We start from the raw sequence: 20369 nt of genomic DNA, 5'->3' as shown, positions 1-20369 counted from the left end.
TGAAAATCAGAAACAGGGACTCAGAATAAAAAAATCCACAACAAGGCACATAACCAAGTTAAAGGCTCACCCTTGAAGCTCATTTCCTACTCACAAGAAGAGAATGTAAATTGACATAACTCAATGTTTTCCTACTTCTCTCAACACAATTCTCAAACCCAAGATAAATCACCATACAATCAAACCAAAACTGATGCTCACAGTAATAAAAACGTAACTATTTTAATTACTGGCACAAGGACTATTCACAATGACAGACTATTTAGTAGTAACGTGAGTTTTCATACCATATTTACAATTGCTCTGAGTTTGGAAAATCTCTTGCAGCAAATTTTACCTTAAAATCACTGACCTTGCTGAAAAATTATCACATGCAACACATTCTCTCAAGTGCCGTAGATTTTTGACTCTCCAACAGAATAATCCAATGCACAATACTGCAGCTGCAGATGGACTGCAATATTCAACAGCCAAAGCTTTGCTCCCTGGCTTCTGTTTAAAAGTCACTGAGCCAAGAGCAGCAGTCCCATGCCCAAAGGCTTGTTGACTATAGTGTTAACTTTTCAGTGGCAAAGCGTTTTTTCAGACAGTTGCACAGCTTAAACTACACAAAACACCAGTACCACTACAGGGACATAATGACAGCCAGTAATCCTACTCCTCTGTAGAAGCCTGAGCTGGTCACTGAAACAGGTGCCATTGTCCACATTTTATAGATGAGGAAACAGAACCAAAAGGAGCTGTAGTGCCTGTTCCCTCTATTCCAACATCAAAGCCGAATGCAGATCCCACTGCCCAGAATCACCACACTTTGATCCTTGTTTATCCCCATCTTCCACTGAATAAACAGCTTCAAACACAATGACAAAGAGAACACAGATCTAAAGAGCAATGGAAGATACATTTTCCTTCCCCATTTCCCTCGATTTCTTTCAGAATCTAGGATTTCTTTCTCAGTTAGATACAACAGACAGTATACACAGGAAACCCAGCTGGTATTTTTCTCCTCTAATTCCACAGCATTCTAAAAATTCTTCTCACTTTGTATCATTTTTAATTTTTCATTTTTAGAAAATCTCTGAGCTTACTACAGCCAATTCAAGGGAACTAACACTGGTTGAACATAAGAATGCCCAATTATGTTTGAATGTATCTGTGTAGGGGTCATACAAGTTGTTCGTGACAAGGCAGCAGCTGTGAGACGCTGTGAGCAAGCCACACACTTATTAAGTTTCCTGACTGCATAACTCATCAGAAATTTCAGCTGAGTCATCCTTACATTTAGCCACCACGCAAACGTTTTTGGCTTTCTAAGTCCCAGCTGCTCTACTCCAGCACAACAGCCAAGAAGAAGTCTTATGACTCTGCAGAACAGTTTACAATTCACAAATTAAGACAGTGTAAGATTATACAAGTAAATCAACAGGATGTAATCAGCTTTACAAGAAACAAACAAAAGCATTGACATCTTTTTATTGAGTAAACTTTCGGAGATCTATACACTGTTTAGAAAGTTGTTAACTTCTTTTTCAGTGTTTTTAAATGCTTGCTATAAAATGAATCTAGCAAATACCAGCAAGGTCAGAGGGCAGGTAATGCACATCACTGCCATGTGGCAAAATAAAAGCAAGAAGTGCTGTAAATATGACTACTATGCATATTGGCTGGAGGATATTCTAAAAACGTGCAACCTTTCATTTGACTTTCATATTTACAAGTTATCTGGAGGTGTTTGTTTCTGCATAAAAGGCAAGAGTGTACACTGCAATGGTACTTCAGGGTTCAGAACAGAAAGATGGGAGAAATAGGCAATTTTGGGCAAGACTACTGGTAGAATTTAACAGCAACATCAGTTCTTTCATATGTTTCCAGGATTTCATCCAGAGGCTGTTGCTATCAAGTAGGAGCATGCTTAGCTTTAAAAACACTTCTCTGTGCAAAAGAAATGGCAACACAGAGGTGAGACACAGAAGTCCCTTCCATTTTACATTCATGTCAGGTGGCAAAAGGCAAGGAACACATGAAGAGAAGACACAGCAGTGTTTTTCCTGCTGCTTCCCCAAGTGCAATTCCCTCAGGCTGCATCTACACAAGGCAGTAGCACAGACAGGAACAGAGCTGCAGACCCAATAGTTGCTGCTGAGCACCCCATGTCCTCACAGGACCCTTCCACTCAGGTTCACACTGCTGGGTCACGGCTGCCGTGCAGACTGACCAGCAGCTACTGGAGTTTCCTAGTTAACACCAGCCCAAAAGGCACTGGGGCCACCGGAGTGACTCACCAAGCAGGCCAGGGACTGTCTGTAGGACACATCAGCAGCAGACTCTGTCTGAACTGAGCTGTGACAGCCCTCAATGGACAACGTCAAGAGGAACTCGATCCCTTACAAAAGGCAGGCATACCCTAAGTTCTGCTTGGAGGACACCACAGCTTTAGAAGATTCCACTGCAGTTAGAAAACACGTGACTCTCATCACGAAACCAGCATGCATTCACATTTAAATTACAGGTTCAGTTACGCAAGTCTAGACTACTTCTGCCAGTGGAAAGTACATGCTTCTCCTTTGCTTTATTTAAACCCAGTTTCAGTTGTTTTTTTCCATCACAAACAAAAATTCTTCATGGAAGAATGCAGAAACATTCACTGAAGCAGACCTTTGTATTTAACAGACATTAATTAACAAATTAATGACATTTTTTCTGACTCAAGTTTTAGAAACACTATTTTATCGAGTTCTATTAAAACATGAAGTTACTCCATTTTTCTCAGTTGAAAGATTAACAATTTTCACTCTGACTGATCAGTTAACTCTTCTACTTTGCAAAGTCACATCAAATGACACAGATACAACTATTGAAAGCCTACCCAAACCAGCAGCCTCTTGCCATAAAGGACGAGGAGGAAAAAAGGGGTAAGGTCTATAGCTATTAGACTGTATAATTTGGAAGCAGCCTTTATTTTAAGCTGTGACTGCAGGAACCCACTGGAGAAGAATCAGCCCGATCCTTGTTCCTTCCTTGGTAGATCCTTGTTCCTTCCTTGGTAGATGTTGGGAGAGTAGAGATACACTGTTGGCTTAGTTTTAGTGTAGTCCAGAACCATATCTCAGATGTTAAATAGTTTTAGATTAGTTTTTCTTTTCAGAAGTTCCTTAACAATTTTAAAGTTTCCCAGAATAGCAGATGGGTATTTTTAAATTTACCTGACCTATTTCTCAGTTTTCATTTCTATCATCAGCAGTATGGTTCAAAAATACCAGTCCACAGTTTTAGTGCCCTGTAGCATGTTTTCTCTCATGGCACAAAAAAGCTTCCTATCACAGCTGAAATTAAACCCTCTGTCTACAAGAAGGGCACAAAAAATGCTTGGCATTCCCCAGAATCCAGTGGATCTATTCACAGGTAAACCACTTATTTAACAGTGCATAAACCCTAGGAAAATTATTAATTATACTAATTCCTGTCTAAAATTTCAGGAACAGGCAAGATAAAAACATTGGCAGAAGAACTGTAAGACAAAGTTGCAAAACAAAAGACCAGTTATTCTGCCTTTGCTGAGGGAAGACGGACCAAGGGCACTTGCATGCCTCCAGCACGGCTAATCTGAGCAATAACAGTATTTGATGCCGGCTGCCTCTCCTGGCAACCAGGAAAGGCTGTCAAGAGAGCAGCCGGGGGTTGCTTGTTCTCACATCAATAATCCCACCTGACCAACAGCACATTTTAAAATTCTCATTGGCAGAAATGGAGAGACCCAAATTGCTCAGTTTCATGCCTGCTGTGTGCAAGTGTGCTGGAGACGCAGGCTGCTAGCCACACTGTTAAACCCACCTGCACGAACCAAACTGTGATTCAGAAGTGACTTAAAACATTACCACACACCTATGTAAAAAATGAAATTACAAAACCACGCTGGAATCTTAACATCATGGTCAACACTTACTCCTTCAAATGGAGTTTGACACTGACATTGTGTACCCACTACTTCAACATCACCCACAGAAGAACAACCTCCCTTGTAATACCAAGATAAAGCTTCTCAATCTTATCTCCCTAACAGTAAAAAGGACTTTTTGTTTAATGCAATGTTTATATTTAGTTGAGTGAAAGTAATTAGCTCTCTCAGGCACTAATACTGTAATTGCAGCTGACAACTTTCATTATAATAGTATCATCACTTTCCCACTGAAATAGGAAGTCTTACAATCTGCCAGCTCTAGATACAGGATTGAAAAATTCCCCAGTGTAGCACCTATAAACCTATGACCTGACTGAACCACTCTCTCTCAGTGTAGGCTAAAAGCCAATAGCCTCATGGCATTTATCTAGGACAGCAAATTTCCTGCCTCTCCCCAGATAGGAGATTTGGCAGATCTGGCTGAGCCTACATCTTCAGAGGAGCTGCATCAGTGCAGGGAGGGGGGTAAGGGGAGTGCAGAAAAGGACCTCTTTTTTAAAGCTGCTTTAAAGGAACTCTGACCTTGCTTTAAAAGTCCCTCATACCTGATATGGCATCTTTGTTCTGCCATTCATATTTTGGAATCAGATCATGAAACCTGTATTGAGGCTCACCATTTGTCTAAGAGCATATCTAGAATGGAGCCTAAACAAGCATGATCATGGCACAACCTTCACCAGCATCACATTTGCTCTGCTGTGCTTACTGTTCAGGCTACATCACAGGGAGTGACAAGTTGGTAAGACAAGCAACAGATATTTGTACAAGAAAAGTACTCAAGAACCCCTAAAAAAGCAGCAGGAACACCCACACCTGCAGCTCTCCTGTCTCCTCAGCAATATTCACAGAAACAAGCAGTAGACAGTAACAAAATCCCTAAAAGTGGTAAACAAATCACAAAATGAGACATGTGACATTCAAATAACCACCGCAAACTTTCTATTTACGTGTTTTTAAGTCCTTTGAAAATATTATACCTATTATATTGAAATTATTTTGAAAAAAAGTACTACTTCCATTAAAGGATCCACTGGCTCTAGAATCAAGTCCAGATGAAGTAGCACAATATATGTGGAAAAATATCTTTCCACCTTAGCTGACATTTATTTCCTCTAGCTTTTTTCCTTAATAAATAGGAAGTCACTCAAAATGCACAGACCTCTCCTGTGACACAATGTAGCTGTTTTTCCTGCAACTGAGGTTAGTGCAGAAAATAAAATGGTACCTTTGTGGTGGTGCATACACTGACCCCATGCTGTACTTATACAAAACTTTCAATACACTGCCAATTCCTTTGAAGTCTGTGCTAACTACATAAAATTAATGTTTTACTGTAGCATTTAATGGTGTACTCTGCAAAACAGGAGGCAGAAGAAAAATTTAAGACACTTGTACAGGTTTTACAATAATACTTTTCTAACAGTTTTTTTAATACGCTTGATGAAAGAAAGGCAGCAGTGATATTTTTTTATTTTTGGAAAACATAAGCCCAGGATTCTACTAAAAAGTAAAAGCCACACAACCAAATACTTGATCTCATTCCCAGATCTCCACAGACTCTAGAAACTACTTCTGCCAGGAGAAATTGTGGAATTATGCTCCTGCCTAGAACTATACCATTTACCACAGGCAACGGAACAAATGAACAGTGTGAGCCTGACTGCCAGTTTGGGAAGAGACTTCAGCACTTCCCTGCGTGGGCTCATGTGAGGATAGGTGCTCATATCCACACAGTCCTCAGACCTTTCTTTGGGCCAATAACAGCCCAATTAGATCAATAAGTTTCTGCCTTTTTGTTATTCTACTGCCACAAGGGTGAAATAAGAAATGTTAATGGTAACTACCACATTGAATTTTAAGAATTAGATTCAGATCTCCAGCCCTCGTGGAGATCACATTCACCCACAAAAAAAGCATAGTTTGGAGTTTTATTTATTACTACAGGAGAACTGAACTTACCAAGCAATTGTGGATTTCTCACAAAACCATGAATGGAATAAAACTCCTGCTACTAAACATGAAGCTCATTGGTTAAAATGCTAGTAGGAGTCAGGGAAGGAAAGAACAAATAACTGTTTAGCAAAAGTTCAAAAAATACAGGTCTCCAATTAAGGTTTTGACATGCAAGTCCTGGGTCTGAATGAAGAGGCTTAAATCATTCATAAGCAAGTCTTCTAGCCCAGCTTCCCAAAATAATACATGAAGCTTGAGACCTCAGAAAAGGGAAGACACCATGGCCCTCCTTCATTTCAAATTCTGAAATCTGAGCTTTATTCTTAAAATCTCTTAATGTTGTCAAAGGCAAGATTGTTAGAGCAAGAGGTGGAAAAGTGACAAAAAATAATAACCATGTAATAAACAAGAGTCCTAAATTTCTTAATTGTTTATATTAAGAAGAATTAGGGCGAAAAACACCAGTAAGTGTTTGCAGTGACAATAAAATGCCCTTAATTTCTCATATTGTTTTCTATTAGAAATGGTTTTAGCAAGTTATAAATGGTTTTAGTTCTCAACAGTAATGACTTACATAATGCAGATTTGACTTGTTAACACACCCAACGAAAAGCCTCTACCTTTCAATAACTGGTCCTGAACTTAAATCAGGTGTCTGTACCTCCTTGTCCCAAACCCAAACATCAGTATTTCCAAACGTTTACAAAGAGTTGAGATCCTTTATTATAGAATACACCACATCAGCTGGAGCTGTGTGTAAAATTCCAAGGAAAAAAAACGTTTCACTTTTTTTCCCCTTTAGCCTAAAATAAGAAGCAGGTGCTAACAAATTACCAGAGAAAGGAGCACCTGCAGCATTTACAACAGCTGAGCTTTGTAATCTAGGAAGCTAAAAGCCACCAAACTATGGCTAATTTTTTTGTGTGTGTGTCAGAGAAACATCTAACAGATTATATTAGCTCTTACAAAATTAAAATTTAGCCTCTCTCTACTGACGCTGCATTTCTGTACCCTGCCATATCTGCAAGTACCATGACAAAACATTTGGCCATTTGACAACACAATATTTACCACTACTAGTTTCAGAACCAAAGGATGGAGCTTACCCTTCTGCAAAGTTTTTCACTGAAATCACTGTTACCTAAAAGGATACAAGAAAAAGATTCCTGCTCTCCATCTCCTTTTTGCACCAAAAACAGGGCTTCTGCTTAATAATGCAACAGCCTGTACCCTGAGTTCAAATCACTGAGAAGTTTGAACACACCTGGGTAATAATCTTACCAAGGGACTAAGATAACAATTAAGTTGGGATAAACTGTATCTGAACCTACCACAGATGCAAAGAGTGAGAAAACAGTAATGCAAGGAGTTCTGACTATTGAAAGTAAGCAAAAGGTCAGTACCCGGCAGTACGCTTTTTAGAGATGTGACCCAGAGTGACTTCAGCACAACCCGGACTGACCTTCACTTGGTCCCAGTATAGCACAGTGTTTCAATGTAAACTGCATTGTAATTGCATGAAACAGCATGAGTTATTCAGGCATTTTGCCGCATTTTTTTCCTCATTTAACTTTTCTGAGCAACTTTGAATTGCCAGCTGCAGAACTACAGATCATCTGTTCAGAAAATCCCCATCAACAACAGATTATGAGGCTTAATTTCCCTGTATTTCCCTTAATTTTATCTATTCTGGATCAAGGGATACCAGTTTCATTTCTAATCTAAGTTTTATTTTTCTATGCACATTTAGACCCTTGTTCATAAATGGAAGAAAGCTGACAAATAAGCCTCTGGCTTTCATCGCCAAAAAACACAACAGCCAAGGCATGAGAATCATGCAATGTACTGTTAATTACAATAAAGCACCATTTTGTGTAAAGGTTTCTGTGTTTAACACTCTGCTACTCCTCTGTTCCAAATGCTGTGCACATATGACCTTCCTGTGTCAGCAAATATAAGCAGTTTCCTGAGCTGCGTACTCTTTAGAAGAGACTAAACTCAGCTGTTATCAAGCTCACCCAGTACTCTCCCACAGCACCTCCAAGTCCCTCCCTCCCACAGCTTTGCCACAAACACACTGAAAAAGCACTAAAGACATATCTTACAGTGCAAAAAGCTGCAGGGTTCCAAGAGACATGCCAATTTACTGCCTATCTGATGTGTGACAGCATAAGCCACAGATCTTCAGAACACGAAATTGCTCCGTACATAAGACTGCTTTTTCTTCAGAAGTCTATTTCAGTAAAACTACTGGTGTCCTCATGAACAATGTAAGCACAGCAGCTGTTTATGTCACACAGTATCACTTCACAAATGTCAGTTAATAACTGTAATGCTTTAAAGAACATGAATACCTTTTTTTTAAATAAAATTCTATCAAGCTACATTATGGATCTCTCCTGCTACAGCAATGTCAACCAAATACAAAATATAATGTCTTTGGACAAACACTAAGAAAATACATTTATTTAGGTAGATAAACATGTCTGAAAGCCTCAGACAGAACTCTACATAATAGCAAAGGAACCAAAGCCCAATCCCTCCAAGTTGGTCCCTAGATTTTGCACACGAGGTTCTGCCTCATCTTCACTCATCCAGTCTGTTTTTCTTCTGTAGTTTGTTTTCACACAAAGAAGTGCTAAACCTAGAACAGTATGTGGATACCACTTCTTTACTAACAGTGAAGAGGCTTCACAAAAGCTTTCTGAACCAACAGGGAAGAAATGGGCCACAGTTTACACAGCCAGAGATACAGCTTGAATCATTACAGGACTCTGGTTTTCAAAACAAAGCAGAGAAGCTGAAAGCTTGCTTTTCTCCTAGAAATGAATGCAATTACTTGCTTTCAATCATTTCTCAACAACAAAAAGCCCAACTAGAAAACTGTGGAAAAAAATTCTGCTAAATTCCTACTGAAATAAAGAAGTTAACTTCTATCTAAATTAACTTTAAAATAAACACTGTCTGCCTATGAACGACATGATAGGAACTTATATAAACCATTTATCTCACATTCCCTTAAGTATAAGCAAGAACCTCAAAAGTTTCAGATGCATATTTGCCACTTCTTTTTCATAAAAGCCCTATTGAGAGCTTTGAAATCTCAAAGTGTCACAAAAACTGTTAACCTCTTCCTTTAGCAACTTCAAACATGAAAAGACTTCTCTAAACATGGTACTGCAGGCTTTACAAGCTCTGAAAAAAAACTGAAACCAAGATTTTATTCAAAGCAAAAACAGCATATTATTTCAAAATGTACACGCACTGAGACCACCAACTGTGCATGTGCAGATATCTCCAGACATCCAGGTCAGGAGGCCAAAGTGTACAGTGAGTTTTACATCTGCTGTGACACTTATCCTGCTTACCAGAATCACAGTGCTCCTCACCCTGCTTTACCTCTGGGTTTTCGTGTGCTGGTATTGAAATAAGGTAGACTGCAGTGATACTCTGGCCAAAGCTATCTCAATGTGTAAGGTCACAAAGTTTTACAGCTTGAACAGGCCCTTAAATCCACTGAACTGGAATGCAAGTAGTGCAAAACGTTACCCCAAGTCCACTACAGCTTTTGAAGCTTTTATTGTCATCAACAGCTATCAGTAAACAGTAACTTTATGTTGCACAGCTGCACCTTTCTTTATCTTATGGATGGAATATTCATTCCAAGACACTCGGCGATGCTACAGCAAGCAAGGGTTAAGTATTTGTCTAAAAAAGGAGTCTGGTTCAAAGGAAGCAAGATGCAGTAAAGTTCTATAAAATAACTACATGCAGTAAAATCTGATTGCAGTGAAGTTAACACAGAGTAGGGGCACAGAGATAGGTTAGACAGTGAGAAAGAAAAAAAAATCATGGAGTGAAGAAGATGGCAATCTTCCTTGGGTTCCTGACCTTTCAGAGTAAGTATTAAATAAAACCAATCTGTTTAATTCTCAGACAAGAACTTTCAACAATAACATTCCTTGGGCGTGCAAACAAGAAAAATCCTGGCCAGCAAAGCCTAAGAAGATTAGTATACAGTTTTAAGGGTCCATTAGGTCCTTTCAACCACAGTCTCCCCCACAATTTAAAACTGAGTTGTCCACAACTCAGGATCCCTTTTGACAGAAAACACATCTTCTCCTTGAAGCAGAGCTTGCCAGAAATCCCTCTGCTCCACTAGCAAAGCTTCAGGACCAACCAAAACAGCCAATGCAACCACCACAAGAAGGCAGTAACACGTGCCACTGTGTATCCAGCTATCACCCAGCTCTGAGAAGTACAAGAGTGAAGTCCAGAAGCCAGGAAGAAGAGCAGCACAATCACAGGACATATCTAAAAGCCCAGTAAACACAGCATATACACAGACAATTTCTGAAAATCCAGTACAGCTTCAGCTTTAAATAGCAGCAATAATGGAAATGCTAGAAAAAGCAGCAGCAAAGAGTACCCGTAAGCACCCAAACTGGCATTACTACTCTCCCCTACTGGGAATGATGCAACAACAAAGTGGAAATAGTGTTACTTATGAATACAAGTTCAGCATGAAGGAAGATTTTTGCAAGCACATCTAACTCCAACTCAAGTGCACAATTGTTTTTCTCCAGGATCCGAAGAATCCAGAAATCAAACCACACCCATAGGATCTTTAGCTGGAAGAAATTAAAGGCAGAGTCCATGTGATCTGGAAAAGGATGACAAATCGCAAACCATTGGGAACCAGTGCAACTAGTGGAAAAAATGTATGGAGTAGTTTTTACAAAAACACCAGAAATGGCTGTAATAGAAATGAGAACAGTTTTCCTAATAAAGGAATCTGCTGTCAGAAATCCTATATAAACTAGTTGCTTCCAACATCCTAATTGTAGTTCTTGTGTCTACCTGATGTTACAATTCCACAGCTCAAAGTATGAGCTGGCAGCTCTTTTTCACAATCCTACTACTCTCTCAAGTCAGTTTTTCCATAAACTAATTCTGAAACATGTATTTTCTTAGCCCTTCAAATGAAAAGTCTCATTCCAGGGGAGAGAAAAAAATATGCATAATGACAACCCCTAATTTAGCCAGTTCTGAAAAAGCTGAGAAATAGGAGAAAAGTGATATTAGTATAAGCAATGTAAAAGTAAGTCAGCCGAGTCACTTTTGATCAGTTGGAAAAAACTAATTGTCTTAGTCTTGATGATTTTAAAAATATCTGTTCAGTAATACCCTAATGGTTCTTGAGACAAACAATACAGTGGTATTTGTTGAGACATCTATTTAATTTTTTAACTAGTAAGGCAGCTCATTAGCTCAAAACCATTTCGCAAATATCTGATGAATACACAAGTAGCTCTTTCCCCGATGTTGCCTTCAGTTTTCCCAACTTCCAGCTCTTCCCTTCCTCCACACAACCTCCTTCTACATACAACCAGTTTGCTCCTGAGATGAATTCTCACTCCGGTCCTGCTCTCCCAGGTGCCTCGCTGCTGCCAGGACCCGGTGCACCGCACAGGAACCCGCGTCTCAGCTGAGCAAGACCCCATCGCAACGTCCCCACACCGCTCACCTGGGCTCAGCTGGCTTTCAGTTCACACACAGCACCTGCGCTCACCACTCTTGATGAAGGAAGAGCGAAAATACAGCTGTACAAGCATGCGATAAAGCTACATAAAGCGTGTCTGTGCCCTCCTTCAGAGCGGGCACCGCTCTCGTGTGACGGCAGCCGTCAGGCACCGTTATTGTTGTTACCCGCACGGCCCCGAGTAACGCGGCCGAGCGGCCAAACGCGTGGGCAGAGACCTGCTCCGGCCACTCGGGAACTCGTTCCCAGTCTCCCGGGCAGGCACCCCCTCGCCAGTTTCCCCCTCCAAGCATCTCCCTGCCGGAAACCCCGCGCACGAGGGGCGCCAGCACCCGCCGCGACCCGGCCGTGGGGACATCGCGCCCAGGCGGCGACCACGAGCCGCCGGCACGGCCCGGCCCCTCCGCCGGCCCGGGGCCGCTCCGCGGCGCACCGCAGCCCCCGCGCTCTGCCCGGGGGAGCGCCTGCACCGCAGGCTCCCGCTGCCGGGCGCAGCCCCCTCGGGCTCCGCCACCATCCCCGTCCCACCCGGCTCCCCGCCATCCCTCCGTGCCGACACCGGCAGCCGACACCGGGCAGCCGTCGCCGCGCCGCGCCGCCGCGGCCCCATCCCGCCGCTCACCCAGAAGGGCTCGGAAGCGCCCACGCTGCAGAAGCTCTCGATCCCCATGGGGCGCGGCAACGCGACCGCGGGCTCCTACAGCAGCGCTTCCCCGTCCGCAGCTCTCCGTGCCCGGGCGGCGGCGGGCGGGGCCGGGCCGACAGCGCCAGCTCGGAGCCCTGATTGGCTCCGCGTCACGGGGATGCCGAGCCCGTCGCCGCCGCCGCCCGCGCTGCGCGGCCCCGCCTCGGTGCGGCGGGGGCGGGCGGGCGGTGCCGCGTGCGGGCGCCGGGGGCTGCCCCCGCAGCGCTGGGGGTGAGCGCGTCCCGCGGGGCCACCAACGCCTCCCCATCCGGGGCGGACGACGGGCCCAGGGGCCTCGGCCAGAGCCCGACGCGTGCCTTTGTTCAACGCAGAAATGCCCCGCGCCCCCGGCAGCGTACCCAGGGCGAAATCGCTGCCCTCGGAGTACCGCAGCCGCGCCCGCGTGCCCGGCAGCTCCAGCAGCCTCCAGGGTCCTGCGGCTCCTACCCGCACCGGACCTGCCCGCCGAGCCGGGCCGGACCGGACCGGAGCCAGCGGCGGGCATGACGGCATCCCCTTCCCCGTGGCACTGCTCCGGCCCCTGGGTACAGGGTCCCCACGGTTCCCCCGAGGAGAGGTACCGCAGTGCCCCGCTGACACCCGGGCCCCGAAGCACTAAGCCAAGGCACCGTCCTCGGGGAAGGCCCCAGGGAAAGCCTAAGCACACCTTCAAATAGCTCACTTCTCAGCGTGAACCAGTTACACTGGTTTCATGCCCTAAACTAGTTCAAGTTGACTAGCATGAACAGAACCAAAACAACTACATCCACAGCCAGGTTTGCATCAAAATATGTACTAGTTGAGCTAACTGCACAGCCCTGTGGTTGCGCTGGGCTGTGTTTCATGCTGCACTCTTCACATCCTATTTAAAATGCATCAGTTAAATCCAGTCAGCTCGCCTGACTACTGTACCAGAATAGACCAGCTGGAGTATGGTGGTACGTATGTAGGAATGGCATCATATGCTGCAGGAAATAGCAGGGTGGTTACATAGTACTCTACAGTAACATCAGAAATCTTTAATCACACAAACGTCAATTTAAAATGCTTTTGTCCATCCAGGGCAATTACGGTAACGGACAAAGTTGTTAAAAAGAGGTCTCATTTGTTTAACAGATAACTTAAAAGCAGGCATCACACATACCAAAAGTCTATCACAGACTGCTTCTTTACTCACCTGCACTTTCAGAGCTGCACTTTCAGAGCTGTGCTGGTAGTGGCCAGATTGTCCATCCAGCTGCAATATTTCTGGTCTGTCCCCCTGGATCCCACATTCTCAGGGTGTCAGGTCGAAGAGCAGCAGCAGCTGCGTCCAGCCCAACCCTGGGCACATCTGCATTGATGAATGGAGCAGAATTATCACAGAAAGATCAAGCCACACACATTGGGTGTCAGAAGTTCTACGAGTTTGTCAGTTTAACCCATGCCTTAGTTCATAACATGTTAAAATCTTTATAGTATTGCAAGAGAACAGCTGAATGTTCAAGTATGATTCCCTTTATTTTTATATGCAGAAGACAGTAAATAAGCATGAAGTGAGGAGTTTCTAGAAAACTACATTTTTACCTACATGTGTTTTTCTCAAGATATTGTTGTAAGCTAAAAGACTAACAAAATTTAAGTTACACATCCTAAATACTTTTCTCTCAGCTTCAGACTGTCCCAGTATCACCAGTTATCATGCTCCATGTTAATGATGTTTCTCCTCAAATAATGATACTTGGATCTCTACCTCAAACTAGTTCTCTTCCAATTAATTCTATTTCCTTGTAAACCAAAGCAAAGTCAAAATAGAGAGTAAATAATTAATGTGAGAGGAAGCAGAAGAGTTCAGAAGAAAAATGTAATGGACTCAAAATATTTATTGTGGAGGAGAAAAACCAGAGCTGACACAAGGCCAAACTTGCAGAGATACAGAACCACGGTCTCAGAGTACCAGAAAGTCACTGAACACGGATTTCACAAACCACTGTTGTAACAGCATCTTTTAAAACACAGATTAATACAAGAAGTAGAAACTGAAATCTTGTTTTAAAAGGGGATTCCCTTGCAAGCAGAAAAAAGAACCACACAAAATTCTATATGAACCTTTTTTTTGTTGGATACAAATTGAAGCAGGTCAGAAAATACAGTGTGGAAAACTGCAACAACTTATCAATGGGAAATCAGGTGTGATAGAAGAGTGACTCACAACGTCATGGAGAAGTTTGGAAGGATGCGGAGAAACATGTTTAGACTGTGAAAATGCCGTTAACATTAAACATAAGCAGCTGTTTGTCCCCGGAGTCGCCCTGGGGATCCGGGCAGCAGGCTCAGGGTGGCCAGGGGCACGCACTGCTCTGACTCACTGACAGCGACTGCTGGGCTAAGGAAACACACTGACTTCACCATCACTTCTGCTCTTCCTAAATTTTATTTATTGACCTCTACCAGAGATGCTTTGGAAGATTGTCATATAAACATTGCTTTGAGAGGAAATGTAAAAAACAAACAAAACACAACAATCCTAACAACCTCCCCACCCCCCACACTTAAGTCTTGTGAGTCTTGGGCTTTACTGCCTAAGGCGACTCACATTTTCCTACAAGCCCCAGCAGGCTGCTCTATCTAGACCATGGCAAACCCAGTTTGTTCACCCACGCCGCCTGCATTTCCTTTGGGAAATACTTAATGCATTGACAAAATAAACACTCTTGACTCATCCCAGCAACACGGAGCACACACACAAGCCTCCAGACACGCCAGGGATCCTCAAGTTTGCAAAACACGCCATATACAGTTACATTTTGGCAAGTCCTTTTCATTAGAAGCTCATCTTTGCCGAGTCCTTTTAATCGACGGTACACCTGTCGGTACAAAACTCCTCCGTCACACACACGGGAGAAATTCTCTCTCATTTTCCATGTTTCCTTCCCTAATCTTTGACAACCTCTGAAATTACAGAAGGAGAAAGCACGGCAACCCTGGCACACCGCCCAGCTGGCAGGGCTGGACTGCGGGCGGGCACAGCAGGACAGCGAGCGGCAGCTCCATGGGCAGCACGGAGGCGCTGCTGATGCTGGTTATTCTATCCGGCACGACCTTGCCCGCTGGCAGCAGAGGGATCCCCTGCGGCTCCCGTTCCCTGAGGGGCCGGGCGAAAGCTCCGGCAGCGGACAGCGCGGATCCCCCGCCCGGCCTCGCGGTGTCCCCTGAAGGAGCTCCCCGGCCCCGCGGTGTTCCCTGCGGGGGTTCCCTGCGGGAGCTCCCCGGTCCCGCGGTGGTTCCTCAGGGCGCTCCCACCGGCCTCGCGGTGTCCCCTGAAGGAGCTCCCCGGTCCCGCGGTGTTCCCTCAGGGCGCTCCCGCCCCGGCCCCGCGGTGTTCCCTGCGAGGGTTCCCTGCGGGAGCTCCCCGGCCCCGCGCTGTCCCCTCAGGAGCTCCCCGGCCCCGCGCTGTCCCCTCAGGACGCCCCCGCCCGGTCCCGCGCCTGCGCAGTGTGCGCGGCGCCATCCGGGTCCCGGCGCGGTCATGGCGACGGTGGCGGAGCTGAAAGCAGGTCGGGGCCGGGGCCGGGGCTGTCTGGGGCCACCGGGAGAGCGGCCCGGCGGCCCGCGGCCACCTGGATGGGCCTCAGAGCTGCCGCGGGCGCACATGGGGACTGCCGTCCCTCGTCGCTGCTCCTCTCGTGTACCGTGGGCTGTATTTCATTGTACTTAAACACATCTTGGTGCAGTAACATTCTACTTCTTAAATTGCCAGAACGTATGCTTGCGATTTAAAAGAAATGTATTTGTGACTTCTCCGAAGGCTTGACTTCTATCTGTGACGTGCCTGGCCTGGTGGGTGCTGGCACGCGCGCAGGTGTGATACCTTATCGCTGTTGCACTGGGGTTCGCCAAAGCTCTGTTCGTATCGGGGCTAATTAATGCTGCTGCTTGAATGCGTTTGCCTTTAAATTAACGCGTCTTTTTATGGTGATAGTTTTAAAGGACACACTGGAAAAAAGAGGAGCTCTTGCCCAAATCAGAGCGAGGATCAGAGCTGAAGTGTTTAATGCCCTGGACGACCAGAGCGAGCCGCGGCCGACGCTGTCCCGGGAGAACCTCCTGATCAATGAACTCATTCGGGAATACCTAGAGTACAACAAGTACAAATACACAGCATCTGTTCTGACAGCAGGTATTGGCAATGAATTTGTGTCATCACTGTAATAGTAATCAGTGATTGTTTGGTTGAATAATTCCATTGATACTATGGAATTAGTAAGTGTGACAAGCTACATAATCTTGTCTTCCCTTGGCAATTAATAGGGTACAAACGACCTCTCCACAGTTCTACTTGCAGCATTAAGCCAAATCATTCCATTAGTTTTCAAGAAAACTTACTCTCTGCTCCTTTACCCTTGAGGTACATTGTTTGACAGAGTAGTTGATGCAAGAGCAAGAAAACTTGATAACAGCCTGCAGACTCAAATTTCTTGAAATGTCTGAGAGTAGTAGTTTAGAGAAAGAGTTGTTTGCCTGATTAATTTATCTTTCTGCTGTAAGACTTCTTTAATATTTTCCTTAGATTCTTTTAGGATGAAGATAAAAATTGTAATGTCCTCGTAAATTTTACAAGTATGAATCACTAATGCTTAAGTGAGTTCCCTAGAATTACAACACACTGTTAGTTATTAATAGTCTAAAGGGGAGGTGTGTGCTCTTATGCTCTTTTGAAGTTTTCTGTTAATTGGTGGCATTTTTCTTACCAGTCTTAAGAATTTCAGGGATTTTTTTTCCCAGAATCCGGCCAGCCTGAAGTGCCCTTGGATAGAGAATTTCTTGCCAAAGAGCTGAATATAGTTGAAGATGCAAGTGGAAAATCAGTGTAAGGAGGAATTTTGGAATGTACTGTATATTCTGTATACCAGTATATTTTTCTCTTCAGTGTTATTATAAATCACATATAAATGTTCTCACCAACTGAAATGTGGCTGATCCCACTCCTGCTCTGATGTGCTGGATTCAGCTTCATGATGCCAAACATGGGGCCATTTTCAGACATACTCCAGACTAACACTGAATTCTGCCAACACGGTGGCATTCCCCAGATAGTGTCCTTGCACGCCAGAACACAACTCTCTTACCAGTACATTCTGCTTTCTACAGAAAGTAGATCTGCTCTTTGCATATCTGTGAGTTGCTGTGTGGAGCAATAAAAAGATTACTGTGAGATTAGATAAAAAGTCACAGTGCTCCAATACAACTGCATTAAAGAACTGAGGGCTGAAGCAGGTTCAGACATGTTCAGCATTCTCTGTAGCTTATGCTGTCTGAATCTGTCAGGTGCTTAGGAAGAGCCAGGTTTTAGATGTACTGTGGTGGACTGGCCTATAGCCCACCAAAATCTGATCTTTTGTGAGTGTGTGGGTCCTTCTGATCCATGGATGAGAATGTGGATTTCTGCTCTTGTGCTAAACATGCTCCATTTCTTCACCTGGAGCTGGAGTTCAGTGGAGAGTGTCTCTTAGTCTGAGATTTTTAGGGGATTGTTGGTGTTCAGGGGGAGCTTAGGTCTGTGCTTGTTTATGTAATGATACTTGGCATAATGTGTTTTAAATCATTAAAGACATCTGAACATATTCTAGAAGTAAATATTAAGATCTAAGAATTCCTGGGTAAAAGGTGTATTTTTAATGCTCAGTATTTCATAGACTTTACAGACTACTTTTGTAATTTTTCCCTTAAGCAGACCTCTCCTGTATGGAATTCTCTCTCATTTCTTACATGGTGGTAAAGAAGAAAGTACCCAGAATATCCTTCCAAAAGTGTCTTTGATGAATTATCCAAAGCAGAACCTTGGCAAACCACCTACTGAGAGAAATCAAAAAGGTGGGTGCAATGTCATTTTGCAGAAGTTTTATCTGTGACTAGATTTCCTATACTATGCATATGCTTATAAAAGCATAAACATGCAGCTGGACACAGTGTACCTCCTCCTCTGTGCAAGGAATGCGTTCATCTGACACCAAATGTGCCATTTCCCTAAAGGTTCAACGGGCCAAATCCTACTCCCTTATACTACTGCAAATCTGCAAAGGGTCAGCTAAAGACAGTCTCACTACATTGGCAATTTAATACAAGATTTTAACCAAAAGTCTCAATAAAATATATTCAATAGTGGGCATATCTCTGTTTCTTATCTGGTCTAACCTAATTTCTTTAGAAAGTTCTTAACTCTTTAGCTGTCAGTTCTTTATATGGGCATAAACCTTTTCTGAGAACCTAATTCATATCCCATTTGCCACAAAAGCTTAAGCCCAAAGTTTATTGCTCTGCAGTAAACACTGCTAAATGTTATTTGCCCTTTCTGGTCTGCTTTCAGACTGGTTACAATTAATACCACCTGAGGTAGAGAATGAAAAGCTTCATTGGTCCAGTTTTTTCCTTCAAAGAGTCTGCTTGGCATATTGCTTCATTTTTTACTGTGAAAATTTATTACTCTCCTGTTAATACTATGAACTATTTGGTTTGTATCCAAAAATTTCAGAAGTATGAGGCCTGAGATGTTACTGACATCTGAAAAGTGTGAGAAGTACTAACAGTTTTTAACAGTTAATTCATTGAGACAATGCTGTTTTTCTTCTGCCAGAAGAGGGGGCTGAAGAAACAAAATTTCCATACCAAAACTGCTATAAATTACCTCTTTGTTAGAAAACAATTATTCCTATCAGAAATTTCTCCATGCTTTAAAACAAACTGAGTATATAGGAGAATTGTTTTTAAAGTATACTTTTGTTTCTACTGACTGCAGGATCACCCTGCCGTGTTGACTCCAATGTAACTTCACATGGAGACTTAATTGGTTACTGTTAGTTACAGAAGTCAGGATTAATCATAAGACACAACAGCATATTGCTTTTAAAACACAGAAAACCATGCAAGTTTTAAGGCTTTGGACCTTAAGTCAATATATTCTGAAATTACTTTCTGCATGTGTTTGTTGAGTATATTAGTGGAGACCTAAAGGCAGTGGGTTTAAAATACTAATTATCCAGCTCTTTTAATTAGGCTGCATATTCAGGGTAGTCAAGTCCATTCATAAACTCAACCTGCCAAGTCTCCTATTTAACATCTAAGTTGCTTTTGCTTATTTAGATGTATGAGTATTCCAGCAGGCTGGGGATCCTGATAAAAGGTGTGGAATATGGTGTTTCTTTAGCTCATTCAGTACAGCTGAGTTGGAAGTTGTCTGAAATCTAATCTTAGTGATGCGAAGCTTCATGGAAACATTCATTTGTAAAATTGCCTGGGTTCTCTATGATGATATGGTGTATCAAAGCTGACAATAGTAGAAGATAGTACTCACACCTTGGACCTCCAAATGCATGAGAATATTTTTGTCTGTTTCGTTTTCAGACAGAATTCCAGAACCAGGAAGGATGGCTGGCACGAGCACCGAAGAGCCTCTTATTTTACGAAGTATAAAGAGATGATATCTTTCATTTGCTAATTTCTCCTATCAGGGTCTGTCGGATTTAATTCAGGACATTCTTCATTGCATAAATTTCTCCAATAAATCCAATGGGACCATTTTAGCTTGTAACATCTACTCATGAGACAGGATCACAAGGTCATACTTACTGTCAATTTAAAAAATGTTGGCAAAGCTCTTTCTTTCCCCAGTGCTGATAGAAGGAAAACCATCTAGGGAGTCACATTAGTGAATCCTGTGTCTAGAAATTGCACCTGAATATACTGGGTTTGTCCAATAAATTTTTATATAATAACTTATAATTTCTGCACTTGTATCTTTGTGTGTTTTTCCTGTGCTTTTGAATAAATTTTTTCTATTTTATTCTGTGTGGTAGTTTGAGAGTGTTCAAACTAAACATTTTAATAATTAATTTTAAAAAGAAGCTGCAACTTTCAGATAATACGGGGAAAAAAATTTTTAATAGAAGATTGAAGTGATTTAGAGGGATAGTTGTTTTTAATTCTCTGGAAATGAGGACTATATTTATCTTCATGCCAGCAAACAAATGAGAGTAAGTTTTTTTCCATGTGGAGTTGCTATAAATTGTACAGTGTAACACTGGGTATATGGGACGGGAAGGAACTTCTGGGGTTTTTTCCCAAACAACATGAAACTCAAAGTCAGGCAAAGCTAAAAATAAAGTTGATAGTAGATTACAGATTCCCAGAACTCTTTTTTAGCTAAGGTATTTACATGTTTTGAAATGGTAATTTATTTTAAAAGCCAAGCTTGC

General features: G+C 42.9%; 2 protein-coding genes across 11 annotated transcripts in view; one reads left to right on the top strand and one right to left on the bottom strand.

Annotated features, from left to right (window-relative positions):
* ABCC1 (ATP binding cassette subfamily C member 1 (ABCC1 blood group)) overlaps positions 1 to 12204 on the bottom strand; it is a 49001-nt gene extending 36797 nt beyond the window's left edge. For all 6 annotated transcript variants that reach the window (XM_082292311.1, XM_082292312.1, XM_082292313.1 and 3 more), the window contains exon 1: positions 12076 to 12204. In XM_082292311.1, the coding sequence (XP_082148437.1) occupies positions 12076 to 12123 (48 nt within the window). In that variant the 5' untranslated portion in view covers positions 12124 to 12204. The remainder of the gene's footprint in view (positions 1 to 12075) is intronic.
* A 1788-nt stretch (positions 12205 to 13992) lies between these two features.
* On the top strand, positions 13993 to 19900 carry CEP20 (centrosomal protein 20). Of its 5 annotated transcripts, none has more exons than XM_082291868.1 (5): positions 13996 to 15827; positions 16100 to 16297; positions 16903 to 16987; positions 17852 to 17991; positions 19519 to 19900. In XM_082291868.1, the coding sequence occupies exons 1-5, from the start codon at positions 15170 to 15172 to the stop codon at positions 19593 to 19595; spliced, it is 1158 nt and encodes a 385-aa protein (XP_082147994.1). In that variant the 5' UTR covers positions 13996 to 15169; the 3' UTR covers positions 19596 to 19900. The 5 variants fall into 5 exon arrangements, 2 of the variants coding, with proteins under 2 accessions (XP_082147994.1, XP_082147995.1); XM_082291869.1 differs by having other exon boundaries at positions 14003 to 15674; XR_014226851.1 differs by lacking the exon at positions 16903 to 16987 and having other exon boundaries at positions 13993 to 15827.
* Positions 19901 to 20369: the final 469 nt, after the last annotated feature.

Source organism: Coloeus monedula (assembly GCF_965178545.1).
Source record: "Coloeus monedula genome assembly, chromosome: 16".
NCBI classification, from domain to species: Eukaryota; Metazoa; Chordata; class Aves; order Passeriformes; family Corvidae; genus Coloeus; species Coloeus monedula.
This window is presented reverse-complemented; position numbering and strand designations above follow the sequence as displayed.

Bases quoted from the DNA above. Each gene is read 5' to 3' on its own strand.
- CEP20 (XM_082291868.1), top strand. From the start codon at position 15,170: ATGGGCAGCACGGAGGCGCTGCTGATGCTGGTTATTCTATCCGGCACG. The intron at 15,828-16,099 runs GTACTTAAACAC...TTATGGTGATAG, and splicing joins ACCGTGGGCTGTATTTCATT to TTTTAAAGGACACACTGGAA. The intron at 17,992-19,518 runs GTGGGTGCAATG...TTTCGTTTTCAG, and splicing joins TACTGAGAGAAATCAAAAAG to ACAGAATTCCAGAACCAGGA.